Source organism: Rousettus aegyptiacus, unplaced genomic scaffold (genome assembly GCF_014176215.1).
Source record: "Rousettus aegyptiacus isolate mRouAeg1 unplaced genomic scaffold, mRouAeg1.p scaffold_m13_p_11, whole genome shotgun sequence".
NCBI classification, from domain to species: Eukaryota; Metazoa; Chordata; class Mammalia; order Chiroptera; family Pteropodidae; genus Rousettus; species Rousettus aegyptiacus.
Window position 1 is genome coordinate 75,758,546 of NW_023416286.1, and position 17,748 is coordinate 75,776,293.

The following is a 17,748-nucleotide window of genomic DNA, read 5'->3' on the forward strand; positions in this document are numbered from 1 at the left end:
GGGACCTGGAGTCCGGAGCCGGCCCCGCCCACTTCGCCGGCGGAAATGGCCCTGGAACGCGCCCGTCACCGGGGTCCTCGCTTTCGCCCAATCCTCGCAGCGCTCGGCGAGCCAACCAAACGTCAGTCTCGACGTTTTCCCGCGAGAGGTGTTTACCAATGTCCTGGAGCGGGAAGGGGAGAACGGCAGGGTAGAGGATTGTACGGTGGGGCTCCTTGCTTAACATTTTTCGCCGGAAGAGTGCTGTCGGAGCACGGGGTTCCGCGCCGCGAGGCAAGATGCTGAAATCCAAGACCTTCTTAAAAAAGACGCGGGCGGGCGGCGTGATGAAAATCGTGCGCGAGCACTACCTGCGGGACGACATCGGCTGCGGAGCGCCCGGGTGCGCGGCCTGTGGCGGTGCGCACGAGGGCCCGGTCCTGGAGCCGCAGCCCCTGGATCCGGCGAGCAGCCTCTGCCCGCAGCCGCACTATTTGCTGCCTGACACCAACGTGCTGCTGCACCAGGTGCGTCGACGGGTGGGCCGACCACGGGAACCGCAGTGCTCCCACCAGGAAAAGGGGGCGTAACAGGGAAACTGAGGCCCGAGGAGATGCGTCTTGGGCAACGTCACGCACTTAGAGAGGGGCAAACCCCATCGAACCTCGTGCCTCCTAGCCCCCAGGCCGAGGTTCTTTTCCTTGGACGTATTGTTTTTGAGTTCTTGGAGTCGTAAGAATTTTAGATACATTAATTTTCTAACTCCTGGTGTCTCTTCTGCCTTAGATTGTAAGTGTCTGGAGGCCGGGGACCTGGGCTTCTGTGGCCTCCAGCCTGCGACCCCCAGGCAGCTTGTAAGTGCCTACCAACGAAAACTATGTGGGCCAAAGTATTTCTGTATTAATGGATTTAATTTTACGAATATTTGAAATTAGTCTTTTTATGTGTGCTTTTCTCCATTAGACCTGAGGGGTTTTCTATAGTAATATAGCTCATTACCTTAATGTCTACTTAGTGGTTCCTTAAAACCGACAGGTTTTGTGTTCGACAGAAACCATTTATAAGTGAATGTAGAAAAAAATTAATTCTTCCTTTTTTCTTTTTAAGATCGATGTTCTTGAGGACCCTGCCATCAGGAATGTAATTGTGCTACAAACAGTTCTGCAAGAAGTGAGAAATCGTAGTGCTCCGGTGTATAAACGAATCCGAGATGTGACTAATAACCTGGAGAAGCATTTCTATACATTTACTAACGAGCACCATAGGTAGGGGGGAATTAATGTGAAGTATCAGAAAACTATAAAATTAGCTTAATTTGGGAGAGGGGTCCTGTAATTTGTGACTTCAGAACGTATCTGATAGATTTCATACAGGAGTGTTATTTGGATCTTACACAGTTGTACAGAATATAATGCTAAGTACGCCTCATTAAGGTCACATAGGCATTGAATGGATCAAACTTAGAGCCAAGGTCTCCCGACTCCTGGGTTATAGTTGGTACTTTTATTTCCAAAATGTTTTCATTTTGAATTGATCTTAGTATGAGTTGAGCAATAGAATCTTGGCAGATGAGATTTGTCTAGGTTCCTAGAATACCATATTCAATGAATAGCAATCATAGGTTAATGAAGTGTAAATTTTTGAAGGTTTAGATATAGAAAGCATATTCTTAATGGGCTTTTACAAGTTAATCTAGGACCTTATAATTAATCAAATTGAAGAAGATAAGGTTAAAGAATAGAATTCTTTGTTATGTTCCAAATTCAAGACTTTTGTTTGAATATAATACGTGGTTTTAGAAAACAGATTACACGATATGTAAGTCAATGATGAATATTCGTATACTTTTATTATAATAGATCAGGAGGCCTCAGTCTTGACATTGCTGACATTTTGGACTGGATGATTCTTTGTTGTGGATAGGTAGTCTTATACATCATAGGATGTTTAGCAGCATCTCTGGCTTCTACCCAGTAGATGCCAATGGCAACCCTTCACCCTCCCCCATCTGTAGAGTTGTAACAACTCATAATGTTTTGAGACATTGTCAAATGTTCCAGGTGAGTGAGGCAAAATCACCCCAATTGAGACCGCTGGATTAGATGGTAGATCTGGCAATGAAATCCCACTGGAATATGCTAATTAAAAATACAATTTCTCAATTTTTCCTTGTATTCCAAACTTAAAAAAAAAAATTGTTCTTGTAGAGAACATCAGTAAAGCACTTGTAGATTTCTTATTCCTAGTTCCTCCTTGAAATCTAGAAACAGAAATGTCACTTGTGTTTTAGTGCAGAAAGACCAAGTTTTTATGGAGCATGATCTTCAGATCACTAATCAGAGGTTATTTTGTAAGCTTAAGTGTAGTGAATAGAGTTTAGCAATAGTGGGGTTGATAGGAAAAATCTTAGATCTTGGGACACTTGGGCAAATCTCATTTAAAATTCTGTTGCCCAAGTTATGCTAAAACCCATTCAAGAATTTACGAAAAGGTCTTTGATAAGCTTAAAGCATTAGTAGGTACACTTAATGGTGAGAAATAAAATGATTCTAAAAACTTAATATAAAGGCAAAATTTTTTTAATTGAATATTATATTTAAGCACTAGAAATTGTTGTATTGAATTTTGTTATTATACTTATATTTGGCTTTGAAAAATAGATTTAAAGAAATCAGTATGCTGACATTGGGAGTTCAGAGTAGATAGACTTGGAAGGAGTATGCAGTCATATCTATATCTGGTTTTTCAATCTCAAGATAGACTCTCGTTTTTAGTTCATGTTTATCATAGATAATTTACATGCATTATATATGACCATAGAACCATATAATCATAAATCATCTAAGATAGCTTTGAGAATTTACTGTTAATCTACAGATCAAATGAAACTCATCAGACCTGCAAAGTTTTATTATAGTTTTTTTCCAACAAACTATAACTTTTATTATACCCAGGTATAAATTCTGATTTTGAATTTTTCTTTTGGTGAAATAAAATTGTTTTAGCCTTTCTGGTCTAGTAATAATATGCTTTTCTTTGAGTTCATTCAAGAGGAAAAGATACACCATTGATTTTTAAGTTTAATGGTTATTTAGCATTTATGTCCCAAGACTTTTTGCATGTCTGTTTCTATTGCTTTTCATTTTCTTTTAAAAAAATTTTGCTTTCCTTTACACTTAGAGAAACTTACGTAGAACAAAACCAGGGAGAAAATTCTAATGACAGAAATGATAGAGCCATTAGAGTAGCAGCAAAATGGTACAATGAACATTTGAAGAAAATGTCAGCAGAGAATCAGCTGCAAGTTATCTTCATAACAAATGACAAGAAAAACAAAGAGAAAGCCATCGAAGAAGGAATACCAGCTTTCACATGTAAGTCTAAATGTAGACACTGTTAGTTCACATTTGTAAATGCATATAAAAATTATCAGGCCCATGACAGGTTCACTTAACTGTATAATATATTCATGGTCCTGTATTACTTCATGTAATTTTTTTGCATTTTTAAATTTCCCAGCATTGTGTGTCGTGGTGCCCAGTGGCTAATTTTCCCATCACCATTCATAATGGCTTACCAATAAAAGCTCATTGGTATGCTTGACTCTGCTTAGATACTAACACATCAACAGTTATGGCCTCCACCCCCCCGCCCCAAAATTGACAGATGTACCATCACAAACAAGATTATTGGTGTTCTTTCATATCTAAAAACAAAAAAGAACACTTGAATTTATCAAGAACAATAAAACTTGTTTTTCAGGTGAAGAATATGTAAAGAGCCTAACTGCTAACCCTGAACTCATAGATCGTCTTGCTTGTTTGTCTGAAGAAGGGGTATGTTTGAGTTTGTTTTATTTTGTTTCTGAACAGTGAAAATATTAAAATGGCCACTTTGAGTCATTAAATTTAGAATTTGGAATGTCGGTGGGTAAGCTGGAATTGGAATAGGACCTGGGTTGTAGTCAAAAGTGTGTACTAGGTTTATCAAAATGCCATTCCAAAAAAGACTTGACTTTCCAAAGAGGGTAGGGCTAGGAGTAGGTATTAGACAAAGAAGTGGCAGGCTACAGACAGAGCATACCTTTGTAGCATTAATCTGAAAGGAGGAGGGGAGGGAGTCATAATAGATAGAACAGGAAGGGTAGGGGCCATATAATGTGGACCTAGAATTTATTCAGTAGGTTACTAGTTTTTGAACTATCTTATAAAGATCTCCCTAAAGGGCTACTATGAAGAAATGATAGCAGATAGGATTCTGGACTCCCAACCTTACAGTGGCAGGCTAAAAGAAATTAAGTGTGCCTGAGAGGGATGAGGGAGGATGATCAGAAATGTTTATTTATTTGAAGTAACATTTCAGCATCCTTACTGATATGTAAGACGATGATCTTTATCAAGGATAAGATTAGAGGCAGACAGATGAGTAAAAGGATTATTGCAATAGCGGATCTGAGAGGGTGTTATGGGAATCGTTTAACTTTGTGAACCCTCATTTCCTTAGATGTAATGTTTGTTTAGTGATCATGACTTTCTAGTGTTGTTATGAAGATTGAATGAGATAACAGCAGTGGTATTAATAAACTACCTAGCACATAGCCAGGGTAAATGTACCATTCCAAATGGTAGCTGTTATTGTAGAAATAGGTTTTATGTAATAGAACATTATACATACATCCAGTGTTTACCTTATTTTTCTCATTACTGCTTGCTTTCAACCAGCTACTTTACAAAACTAAATGGAAGTGAGAAAATAAAAGCTGAGCTCAATTTTTGTAATACAAATTTAGGATTGCCCGTCTAATATGTAGCCCCTAGTTGCATGTGGTGTTTAAATTTAATTCAAATTAAGAATTGATTTACAGTTCCATTATTCACTTTTCAAGTGCACAAAAGCCACTTGTGCCCAGTGGCTACCATATTGACATCAGAAAAGGAATACTCTCTTCATCACAAAATTGTTTTGAATAGCACTGATCTAGAAGAAGAAACAAGAAGTAACATTGGTAAAATGTGGTATTTGATTAAGTACTATGGTAGGGTAAGTGTAAGATATAGTAAAATGACAGTTTTATTGTATTATATGTGTTCCTCAAATTCACTTTGCCATGCAGTATCATGTAATAAAAACAGCTTATGGGGAAATGTAGGTAGGGGCACATACCCCAAAACTTCATGAAGTTGTGGAAAGGGAGTTTCTAAATTTGGACAGAAAGTTCTTGTACCACATGAAGATGGTGTGGCTCATAACACACTTGGTGATCTGCGGTAACTGATAGATGTTTGAGAGGCTATGTATGTTTTGTGGTTTCCTATGCAGCTTGGTTCAGCTGGTGCAGTTTTCTGCATTCACCTAGTATATTCTAATATGTCAACTGCATTACGGCAATTTCTGTTTTCAAAACAGTAGAACTGACTATATTTAGTAAGGGTACCTAACCCAGGTTTGGGGTGTCAGGGCTTCTCAATAGAAGAAATATCTATGCTGAGATATGAAGGCTGCTAACTAAGCAAATTTGCTTTGAGACAGGGTCATTTTAGCTGTATTATGTAAACGAGTTAGCCATGGTAATAATTAAAGGAAGAGCATTTCGTGCAGAGGAAACAGCAAGTTCAAAGTCTCTGAGGTTAGAATAAGTTGGTAAGATCAAGGAATAGCTAAAAGTGTTGAGATAGAGCGAGCAAGGGAGAAAATGTTAGTAATGAAGTTAGAACTGTAGGTAGGGTCCAGATCGTGTAGTATGTAATAAATAATGGGAAAATATTGGACCTTAGTTCACTGGTGTTGGACAGCCGTTGAGCAAGGGAATAATGTGATCTATCTGGCTGCTCTAAGAATAGATTACAAGCAACATCCCCCAAGTAGGAGGATATTTTAGTACTTAAGTAGAGAGAAAGAAAATTGGACCACGGTAGTAGCAGTAAAGGTAGTGGGAAGTACTCAAGTATTAGGTGTATTTTGTAAATATATGTTTTAGGAGTTGGTGATGGATTAGATGGGACTGTGAGGAATATGGGTGACTCTAGGTCTTTTACCTAAGCAACTAGATAAATAGTATTTCTTTATTTCTACCAGATGAAGGGGGAAGCAGGATCAGGTAGAAAATTGCAAGTCTAATTTTAGACGTTTTAATTTTGAAATACCCATTAGAGTTCAAGCAGCTTTATAGTTTGACTAGTTTGGTATACAAATCTGTAGCTCTTGAGGCAGGTTATGACTAGATATTACGAATTTGGACGTCATCAACATACAGGTGGTATATAAAATTGTAAGACCAAATGAACTTATCTGGGGCGGGAATAGGCAAATCTGTTTTTTTTGTTGTTGTTGTTTTGTTTGTTTTTAAGCTGTAATTCACTTACCATATAACCCATCCATTTAAAATGTACAATTTTTATATATTCACAGAATTCTGCACTGTCACCATGATCTAATTTTAGAATGCTTTCTTCCCCTGTCACAGAAACTTCTTAACCATTACGACTTGATTCCAGTCTCCCCCTGAAATGCCCTCGCTCCAGCACTAAGCAACCACTAACTTCTCTATAAATTTGCCTATTCTGAACATTTAATATAAATGGAATAATGCAATATATGGTATTTGTGACTGATTTTTCTCAGCAGAATATTTTCACAGTTTTCCCATGTTATAGCGTATATCAGTACTTCATAAGTATTTATTGCTGAATAACATTCTAGTGTATGGTATGCCACATTTTATTTATACATGCACCAGTTAATGGACATTTTAGTTCTCACTTTGGGGCTATTATGAAGAATGCTGCTATGAACATTTGTATACAAGTTTTTGTGTGGACATGTTTTCAGTTCTCTTTGGTATATACCTAGGTATGTATATAAGTGGATTTACTGGGTCATAGGGTAATGTTATGTTTAACTTTTGAGAAACTGCCAAGCTGTTTTCCAAGGTGACTGTTCTAGTTTACATTCTCATCAGCAATGTATAAGGGTTCCAGTTTATCCATGTCATCACCAATACATGTTTTTGTCTGTCTTTGATTATAGCCATCCCAGTGGGTGGCAGGTGACATCTAATTGTGGTTTCGAGTCACATTTCTCTAATGACTAATGGTGTTGAGCATTTTTTTAATGAACTTTTTTGGCCACACACAAACATGTACGTGTGTTCATGTCTTTGGAGAAATGTGTATTCAAATCCTTTGCCCGTTTTTTGTTGGGTTATTTGTCTTTTTATAGAGTTAAAAGGTCCCTTTATATATTCTGGATACAAGCTGTTATCAGATATATGGATTTGCATCTATTTCTCCTAGGCAAACTTTTTTGTAAAGGATCAGATAGTACATTTTTTAGCTTTGCAGGCTGAATGGTCTCTGATGTAAGTTCTCAGCCTCTGCTTTTGTAGTGCAAAAGCAGCTATCAATAATAGATAAATGATTGAGTGTGAATGTGTTGCAGTAAAATTTTACTTATCAAATATGGTTAGTGGCTTGGACTTGGCACATGTAACTTAGTTTGCCTAGCCCTGACCCAGGGGAGTGAGTATAGTTGGAAAAGAGGAGGTCCAAGGGCTGGGCCCTTGGGCACTCCAATGTTTAGAAGTCAGGAATATGAGGGGAACCAACAAAAGAGATGAAAGAGGAAAACTGGGTAAGTGTGAAATTCTTGGAAGCGAAGTACAGAAAATGTTTTAAAGACAAGAGGGTGATTGTCTGCATCAGATATTAACTGGTAAATCAAATTAATAAGAACTAATGATTGCATTTAGCATCATGATAGTTTTGGGGATCTGTCCAGTCTAATCAGAAGTCTAACTAGAATAGATGGAAAAATAGAAAGAGAAGTTACGGGATTGTAACACTTTCAGTGCTATAATGGAGAGAAATGAGTAGTATTTGAAAAACAAATGGGATCAAGAGTGTTTTTGTTTGCTTTTTTTAAAGATAGGAAGAAATAACAAGAAAATAAATTTAGATAATGAAAGGAAAACAGCCTATCATTGAGCCTTGTGATACTACAACATACAGAGATCAGGAACAGGAGAATTGGCAGAGGAAACTAATCAGTGAAATGGGACAGAAACCAAAGGATTAATGATTTGTATGCTGATGTGTCTCAGAGAAGGAAAGATCTCTTTTTTTTGGCAAGATCATTTTTTAAAATTCTGGTAAAACTAAGAATGGAGCATTGAATTTGCTAAGATATTATTAGTGGCCTTGGCAGTTAATGGTTTAGTCGAGTAAGGATGATACTCGACTAGTGGATTCGTGAGAGAGTATAGGTGAAGTAGCACTTCTGTGGCATTTCGATGTGAAGTGGAACAGAGGATCCAGCCACTGTCTGAAGGAGACCCGAATTTTATTTTGTTATTAATAGATCATATTATGTTTACATGTTGGTGAGAATGTTAACAATAGAGAAAAAAATTACACCTGAAACTTATTGGATTTCATTAACCAGTGTCACCATAATAAATATAAATACATAAATATACTATTTAAAAAAATAAATCTTACGAGAAAAATGTATGATTTAAGAAAGAGAAGATAATTACAGGAAAAGTTCTTGAATAAAGGAGGGGAGATGGTTTGTAGTGCCCAATTGAAAGAACAAACATTCTATTCATTGTTACAGGAGAGAAAGCTGAGGTTTTGATGTAGGTGCAAGTGGGTTGGCAGATTTGGTGGGAAGATGAAGGTGGGTCTCTACTGATTGCTTCTTGTTCTCAGTATGGAGAGCAAGGTCACCCTGCTGAGAATGAGGAGGAAAGAGAGGGAAGTTAGGGAGTTAAGCAAAAAAAGAGGAAGGTACGAATTATTCTCCTTAGAAGGTGGAAATAGAGCAGGAGATGAAAGAAGCCATGCAGTCAGGATTTTGGATATTGAAGTCACTGAGAATCCTGATAGATGTTATGGTAGATTTAAAGCAGTTCCCAGCTTACCTCTATCTTATATCCTTAGCTGTTTAAAAGAGCTAAAATAAAAATAGCACTTCTTGTGCTTTCAGTAGCCATAGTCTTTTTTCATGAAATTGAGGCTTCAAATTAGCCATCATGTAGCTACCTGCCCACTTACATACACATCTTCATTTTGGGAGGCTTGGGGTGAGAGTTGGGGGTATGCCGAGTTGCTTAGTGACATATATCTGTGGCTAAACCCTAAATGTAATGAAATTGAAATATTTGTGTAAGTTGTCCTAAGAATGGAAAGCACTTTTTCCCCTCACTTTGCTATATTCTTATTCATGGAGTTACATATACCATGATGTGGATGGTTTTTTAAAAAATTACTTGATAGTGATAATAGTTATATATTGAGTGTATGGAAGATTTTCCATACTAACTGCATCTTTTGGTTTGCTTATTTCACAGAATGAAATAGAGAGTGGAAAAATAATATTTTTGGAGCATCTTCCCTTAAGTAAGCTACAACAAGGCATAAAATCTGGTACATACCTTCAAGGAACATTTAGAGCCAGCAGGGAAAATTACTTAGAAGCTACAGTATGGGTTCATGGAGACACTGAAGAAAATAAAGAGGCAAGTGTGCGAATAAATGCCTTATACACTAATATACTTTCTGTTACTTTCTGTTCGTTATTTTCTTTGATAAGTGCTTAAAATTTTGTATGAGAATTTAAATTTGCTTTAATTACCCTGTCTATCAGCTTGAAGGCTGATATGTGGGAGGTATAGATAATAGAACTAATCACTTGTTTAAAAAACCACTTATTGAAGAAAAGAACTTTCTGTTAACTTACTTTTAAGGAACAAAAATCTAGTTAAGTAATAAAACATAGGATGCCTTTGTTTTATGTATTATGACCAGTTATGTGAAATACTGTTTATATAACGTGTAACTGCTCCAGAGGGCTTCATACCCTTTCAAGCGAATAGCAGTTATTTTGAAGGTGCTTTTTGCCAAGTACTCTTCTATTTTGCATGCTGTGTTTCCTTTAATCTTCAATCCAGCCTATAGAAGTAGGTACTCTTTTTTTCATTTTACCATTCAGGACCCTGAGATTTAGTGAGGTTAAGAAATTTTCCCAAGGTCTCTTTGTACTACTGTTACAGCAGAACCATGAACACACCCCATATTTTCTGACCCTGTTTTTGTCTATTTGGTATTGAGAAATTAAGAGGGTGGAGTAAAGGGGCACGAAGAAATAAAAAATATAAAGGAGCATAGAGATCCGTAGCGACATAGACAGCAGGTTTTAGGAGAGGCCTTGGAGCAGGATTTCTCAGTCATCAGTCACACTACATTCCCTAACTTCTGTTAGGGAACCTTCCCATCCTTACATTGCTGGTAAAAATAACTGGGCACACGGCATTTTCTGTTTTACACAGATAATCTTACAAGGACTTAAAAATTTAAACCGAGCTATTCATGAAGACATTGTGGCTGTGGAGCTTCTCCCCAAGAATCAGTGGGTAGCACCATCTTCTGTGGTTTTACATGATGAAGGTCAGAATGAAGATGATGTGGAGAAAGAAGAGGAAAGAGAACGCATTGTATGAAACCAAGCAGGTTTTAATTTTTGTCTGTGTAGCTTTATATAATGTTACCTTTGGAGAAAATGAAATGTTTCATTGCTTTCAGGTATATTAAACAAAATTATGGTTCTGTAGGTTTAATACATGTCATACAGAAAATTAATATTTTCCCTTTAAGTGTTTAGTCTTAAATTAATCTTATTTTGCTCAGTAAATGAATTTAAATACAAAAAGATTGTTAACTCGTGTATGAAATTTGAACTCTGACATTCAGGTGCTTGATCTGTCGGAATGAATGAGGTTTAAGTAAATACAGATTAAATTTTTCTGAAATGCTTTTATGTAATGTTAAAATTCCCTTAGCACTTCTGGGCCCTTATATTTGGGTCTGTTTAAAAATTCCTTCTTCGTTACTGTATTTGTTATGAAGAGAATGCTTTTAGTTTCTTATAGCCAAAGTCTACCCGATGTGACCTATTTATTTCTCTATTTTAGAATTATAAGAGTAATATAAATATTTGGAACTCATACAATGTTAGCGGTTCTTTTTCCATGAATTATATTTACTGCTCTGGAGTCTTCCTGTGACATTATCTGTGCAGTGTAGGGCATAAAAGAGTGTTAGGGGTGACATACTGTAAGACCCTTCTGCCATTTCCATAAGAAATACTCTTTATTTTGAAAAAGGAAGCAACTTTTAAAATACTACTTTTTTTTTAGTGTCTTAATAAATACCACATAGCTACTTAGTACAAACCTAGTACTAAAGTCCTAGTCTATGAATTCCCTGACCTGTGTGTGGTAGTAAATCCTCATATTAAAAATGAAGAGTTGAATTCTGACATACTTATTCATTTATATTTATTTTTTTCAATTAGCTGTTTTGGCATTCCTTTATTATTATGGAACTATTTCCGTGGTTTGGTTTGGCAGGCTCTTCTTTAGAATTTTGAAGCATCAATATTCTGTACTTTTATGTCATAATTTAGTGCCTGAAAATATTAGTAGCCATATTCATATTCTCATTATGAAGGGAAATTGTGTCATTATACTTAGAAATAACTGAAAATTTTTTTTTAAATCTCAGCTTAAGACTGTTGTAAATGAAAAAATGTTGAAACCTACAGGCAGAGTCGTAGGAATAATAAAAAGGAATTGGAGACCATATTGTGGCATGCTTTCTAAGTCTGATATCAAGGAGGTGAGTAGAGAGCATATTGCTATGTCATAAAAAATGGTACATATTTAATACAACTTACAGCCCCTGTTTAATAAAAAATGGTACACCCCCACCCCAATTTTGTGTGTATGTGAAATGTTTTTTCCTAATTTTCTCTAGTCAAGAAGACATCTTTTTACACCTGCCGATAAGAGAATTCCTCGAATTCGGATAGAAACCAGACAAGCTTCTACATTAGAAGGACAGAGAATTATCGTTGCTATCGATGGATGGCCCAGAAATTCCAGATACCCAAATGTAAGTTTGAATTATTAATTTTATTTTAGATGGTTTCATTTAAAATTTGGAAATAAAATTGCTTTCTTCAGTGGAACTTGAATCTGCTTCTGTTATAAAATTTATACTGAAATTTAAGAGTATTTCGCACAGGTACCTGATAAGTACTGTACATCCAATTTGAAATTAATCTTATGAAATTCCAATGTAAATCATTTGGTTACTTTTACTCAGACTTCCAAATAAATAATTTCTATTGATAGAAACTACAAAAATGGTGTTTGATACCTAAGTAGATGTTAATAAACAGATTTTGAAGCTACTGTATTTGAAGCACGATGAAACTTGGAATGTAATGGGAAATAAACAGATACTTTGTTAAATAAGCATTTAGGTCTTCATTAAGTCTCCATCATAAACACTTGAGGATTCTCATAATTTAATTTACCAAGGGGTCATTTTTAAGAATTGATTATGCATACATACTAAGGTGATATGTAAATGTACAAGAACTTATTGCAAAGATAAAATACAAATTATCAGATAAACAAGTTATAAAATACACCTTTTTAATAACACGTTTTTGGCTTTAGGGACACTTTGTGAAAAATTTAGGTGAAGTTGGAGATAAAGAGACTGAAACAGAAGTTTTGTTACTTGAGCATGACGTTCCCCATCAGCCTTTTTCACAGGCTGTTCTTAGCTTTCTACCAAAGATGCCCTGGAGCATTACTGAAAAGGTAAGTCGGAAAGAATTCTTACTCTATCTGAGAGAATTCTGCTTGATTTCTGTGTTTTTAAATATGTAGAAACCATAGTCCCCCTCTTTCCTGCATTTAGTTAGGTACAGAACTCTTAGGTGTTACAGAAATCATTTGCACTGAAAGATAATTTCTTCTAGAGGACTGACACTAACTTATGTCAAATTTTTCAAAGGCAAGGGAACCACAAATAATGTCTGGTTATTAAGAAATAAGATAAGGTTTTTGTTTTTATTTTTATTTTTGTATAAATAATGTCGATTTCATAAGAGCAGTGTTCCATTTGTACTACCCAAATAACTTTTTATTTCTTAATCATGTGGCATCTAGGACATGAAAAACCGGGAAGATCTGAGACATCTGTGTGTTTGTAGTGTGGACCCACCGGGATGTACTGATATAGATGATGCTCTGCATTGTAGAGAACTTGAAAATGGAAATTTGGAGGTATTCATACTGTACTTTCATTCTTATCCGTATAGTTTTGTTCTTGAGTTTATTTTCTCTTGACCTATTGTAGAATTTGTAAATTATTCGTGCCAAATATAGTCAGTTGTAGCTATGGAGACCGATGAGCATTTATAGAAAATTGAAATGGTAAATATGACAGTTCTTTTACAGTTTATCTGAGTTTCTTCTCATTAAAACTCTGTTTGTCCATTTCAGCATGTTAACATTCTTTTATTTTTATCTTTTTAAGGTTGGTGTTCATATTGCTGATGTTAGCCATTTTATTAGGCCAGGAAATGCTTTGGATCAGGAATCAGCTAGAAGAGGAACAACTGTGTATCTTTGTGAAAAGGTAAATGTGTTAAATTTAAAATGGAATTTTGATCCGTCCTTATAACTTTTTTATTATCTGTTTTATTTTTAATAATAAAATCATCTGAGGTGTTTTCTGAGGAAAGGACAATGTCAGTATTCAATGAAATTTGATGAGTAACTATTTTGTTAATTGTGAATATTTTGTAAAAATCATGGGTACTTTTGGATTCTTGAAGAATCACAGTTTGGAATAATACATAAACAGTCTAAAAGACTAATACATAGAATAAGGTGGCCTTATATCAATGAAAATATTTCAGTGTTTTTTGTTATCGAGTGGCCCAAAATAACAAGTAGATATTGTTGACATAAATTGTTGTATAGGTTTTAATTTATTACTTATGGGTAGCAAATTAAAAATGTATTTTCTGTTTTTTATAAAGTTAAGTCATAAGTCTATTCAAGTATTGTAAACTTACAGAGAAAAATTGTGAAAGTAGAGGAGGAAATTAAGCTTAGTCTGTTATAAATTCATTGTCTATGTATCTTTTTCCCATAAAAATTCAGTGACTGTCTCTTTTAGTACTTTTAAAACACCACAGGGCTTGCGTTAAGCCTTAGAGAAGATGCCAGTTGTAGAGCTGTTAGGGCTTCTCTTGGCATCTGGTACATATTTATCTAGAACAGGGATTCCAGACTTCAGGGGACACCTAGGTGGTTAGTGGAGAGACTTAAACTTAGATCTGCTGACATGAAGTCCAGGTTTCTTCTCTTGCTTCCTTTTTGTAACAGTTTTGCATAAGGACCTTTCTAGAAATACATACTTTTTATTATGTGTTTTCCCAATTCTAGTCACAAAGACCAGAATACTCCTTTTTCTCTTTCCTTGTTAAATTAATGCTGTATGAGAATGAAATCTCAAATAAATTTATGGATATAGCTGAGTAATCTGTGACACTTTTTATCTGTTCCAGAGGATTGACATGGTTCCAGAGTTGCTCAGCTCTAACCTATGTTCCTTAAGGTGTAACGTTGACAGGTATTTATGCATGTTTTTTCATAAGAACATAGTAGTTAACTACTTTAACTGATTCCCATTAACAAATACTATTTTCCCCATAGGCTGGCATTTTCATGTATTTGGGAAATGAATCACAATGCTGAAATCCTAAAAACAAGATTTACCAAAAGTGCCATTAATTCAAAGGTTAGTTTCGTGGTTAATATTTAATGTTTAAAATTTTTGATACTTTTACCAGTATTCTAGATTGTTTTGAGAAAGTTAGGCATATTAAGAAATTTTTATCAGTGTTGCAGTAAAATCTAGTTTTTTGCATTTATCTGCTGAATTCTTAATGTTAATTGTAAATGAGTTTATGTAACAGTTGTCCTGTATTCAGAAATTTATAAAGCCTATATACTTCAGAAGACCAGATGAGAGTTAATGAACCAGAAATCATAGCTGTGGAGTGTACATACTATATAGTTAAGAATCTCTCTTTTGTGAATGATTTTTAGGTTTTCCAAAATCATGAATTTTATGTAATAGAAATATGAGAATGTAGTAAGCCAGCTTTTGTAATTTATAAGCATTATGTTAACATATAGTTTCTTTTTTAGGCTTCTCTTACGTATGCTGAAGCTCAGATGAGAATTGATTCAACATCCATGAATGATGATATTACCGTTAGTCTCCGTGGACTAAATAAATTAGCTAAAATTTTGAAAAAAAGAAGAATTGAAAAAGGGTACATTTCAAAAATATCTGTTAAATTATTTCTTAATTCATTTATCTTGTGTTAAGATAACTTATTAACTCAAGTGTTTTATCATGGACAATGAGGAATTATTTAATAATCTGAATGGAGACATCATGTTACTTCTTCTAGCTACCTTTTAAGTATTAGCACCGTGATTCTGGAGAGGGGTTTGTTCAGGAGTTCTGTTCTTGTAATTTGTTGTCTTAAAACCTGATATGTTCGAGTTAATGATCTTAAATTTTAAAAAGGGACAAACTCCATAAGACTTTTCTATGGGTTGTTTTTAATTTTAATTAGAAATGAGCTTCTAGATTAAACATTGGTTTTCAATTTAAGTTAATATAGAGGAAATTCTTGCACTTTAGAGTTGGAAGAGATTTGAGATTTTTTTCAGTCTGACACCTATGTTTTTTAAATGATTAAAAGTTACATAGAAGCAGTCTTCCCAAAGATCTAATAGCTAGTGGTGGATTCACATCTTTTAGCTATTAAATCATGGCATTTGCCTAATTACTAAAGGTATAAGGAGTGTCCAGGTACCCAAACTTGTTGAAGTAAAGTAGTTAAAAGAAATTTGGTTCTTGAAAGACATCATCTGGCTTCCCAGGCCTGTCCACGGGTCACAAGCAGTTACTAAAAGTATTTTGGTTAGTACAAACTCTAGATCTAAGATGTGCCTATTAAAATTAAAAATTAGTTCCTGCGTTGCACTAACCACATTTCAAATGCTCAGTAGCCACATGTGGCTAGTGACTACCACATTGGACAATGCGGATAGAAAACGTCCATTCCTGCTGAAAGTTCTATTGGACAGTGTTCTAGATAGCTGTGCTGAGCCGTTCCTATCTCTACTCACCCCTCCGTTTTCTGGGAATTTTTCTAAGATCCCGACTATGAAATTCAAAACTGTGTAAGGATAGTTGGGGTGCAGCAAATCCCAATAAGACTGTTGCTTAAGCTTGTCATATAGATGTGAGAGAGCTGTAGATTTTTTTTAATGACACAAAATGTTATTCAGGAAATACTTGTTTATTGAAGGTTTGCAATATGCCGGGCATCAGAAGAAAGGTTACATAAAGGTAATTTTTAGAAAACATGTATTAAAAGCAAACAGTAAAACAAATTGAAATCATATTCATTTTGGTGGTTTTAAAGTAAAACAGAAACTTGCATTGGTAACAATAACTTCTCATAATTAGGATAGAAAATATATTTTTCATCTTCAGAAACCGTTTTTAATTTTGTAAATAGAAGGTCATCTGTTAAAAGCTATCATTGAATCTTAGGGAGAATTGAGAAAACAGTCAGCAAAAACAAAATGACATTTTTTTACCTTCATAAAGGTTATCTTCTGTCTTAGCTTAAATCATGTCTCTTTTAAGGAATAGACGTAATTATGTTATGTCATGGTTAGTGTTCTACGAAGGAAAAATGATCATAATGTGATTCATTTACCTTGCTTTTTAAGTCAAGACGTAAATACATGTTAGATCTGATGCAGAACCTTGTAAATACTACATGGCAGGAAAGGATTATTTGTTGAGATTTCCTCTCTAGTATTCCTTTTGTAGCTCTTCTAATAAAGGTGAGTTAAGGAAGAAAAGGACTTAGATCTCACTTAACCGGTCTCATCTCATTATTTTTTTCTCCTATGATTGTACAAGGTTACCCAGCCTCATTAAAATTTACGTTTTAGGTTTATTTGTTCCTCCCTTGATGCAAATAGTATCAAGGTATGATGAAACATTAGACTTCCCTCGCTTTGTGGGACTTTACTTTTCAAAGGAGAACTTGCAAAATCATTAAACAAACCATCTACATAAAGCACTTAGCATAGTATGTTATCTGACACATAGCACTCAGATATTGATAGCTATCAGTATTTGTAACATACTAGTAATATTTATCAGTTTCTTCCGTTGGTTTAGTCTGTGTAAAATGATTTCGAAGTGTGTATCTTCTAATATCACTGATCTACCTGTAGCAATTTGCTTTTTGCCTCTCTCCATCATCTCTCACATCAATATATGGTTTTCTATGGTACATAAAATGCTGCCAGAATCTTTAATTATAAAAGTAATTACAAACCCATGTAGCTTAGTAAAAACTCATAGCTTGGGCACAGAAGATATTCAAACCCTCAGAAGAAGAACTTGTATTTTGTTGTGTTGCCATTGTGCTCTCTTAAGTGTATTTTAGATCTATAAAATATTAAGCTATCCATGGAAATAGAACATAAAACTTAGCAGATGGTCATAAAGCCTTTAGAAGAATAATCGTTACACACTTGCTGTAATCATTTTATGTTTTAAAAGAATCACTTCCAGAATTATGTCTGTTATTGGCTCAGTTGGGTAATTCACCTTTTTAATTTTTATTTAGGGCTTTGACTCTCTCTTCTCCGGAAGTTCGGTTTCACATGGACAGTGAAACTCATGATCCTATAGATTTACAGACCAAGGAACTTAGGTATGTAATTTTTTTTGATGGGTACTAGGTAAGATTTTGATTTTAAGATTTTGATTTTAAATATAACATCTGCTTTGTTAGTAA

The 17,748-nt window shown here is 35.1% G+C and overlaps 1 protein-coding gene across 3 annotated transcripts in view; it reads left to right on the plus strand.

The window, feature by feature from the left end:
• The window catches only part of DIS3 (DIS3 homolog, exosome endoribonuclease and 3'-5' exoribonuclease), a 27,000-nt gene continuing 9,252 nt past the window's right edge, over positions 1-17,748 (plus strand). Inside the window, exons 1-16 of one of the 3 annotated variants that reach the window (XM_036228903.1) lie at positions 1-506; positions 766-833; positions 1,087-1,244; positions 3,160-3,353; positions 3,742-3,815; positions 9,329-9,496; positions 10,307-10,471; positions 11,541-11,654; positions 11,793-11,930; positions 12,503-12,649; positions 13,001-13,117; positions 13,371-13,472; positions 14,410-14,474; positions 14,558-14,642; positions 15,056-15,183; positions 17,578-17,664. In XM_036228903.1, coding sequence (XP_036084796.1) covers positions 3,260-3,353; positions 3,742-3,815; positions 9,329-9,496; positions 10,307-10,471; positions 11,541-11,654; positions 11,793-11,930; positions 12,503-12,649; positions 13,001-13,117; positions 13,371-13,472; positions 14,410-14,474; positions 14,558-14,642; positions 15,056-15,183; positions 17,578-17,664 — 1,484 coding nt within the window. In that variant the 5' untranslated portion in view covers positions 1-506; positions 766-833; positions 1,087-1,244; positions 3,160-3,259. The remainder of the gene's footprint in view (positions 507-765; positions 834-1,086; positions 1,245-3,159; positions 3,354-3,741; positions 3,816-9,328; positions 9,497-10,306; positions 10,472-11,540; positions 11,655-11,792; positions 11,931-12,502; positions 12,650-13,000; positions 13,118-13,370; positions 13,473-14,409; positions 14,475-14,557; positions 14,643-15,055; positions 15,184-17,577; positions 17,665-17,748) is intronic. The other 2 variants (XM_036228904.1, XM_016133402.2) reach the window with 2 other exon arrangements.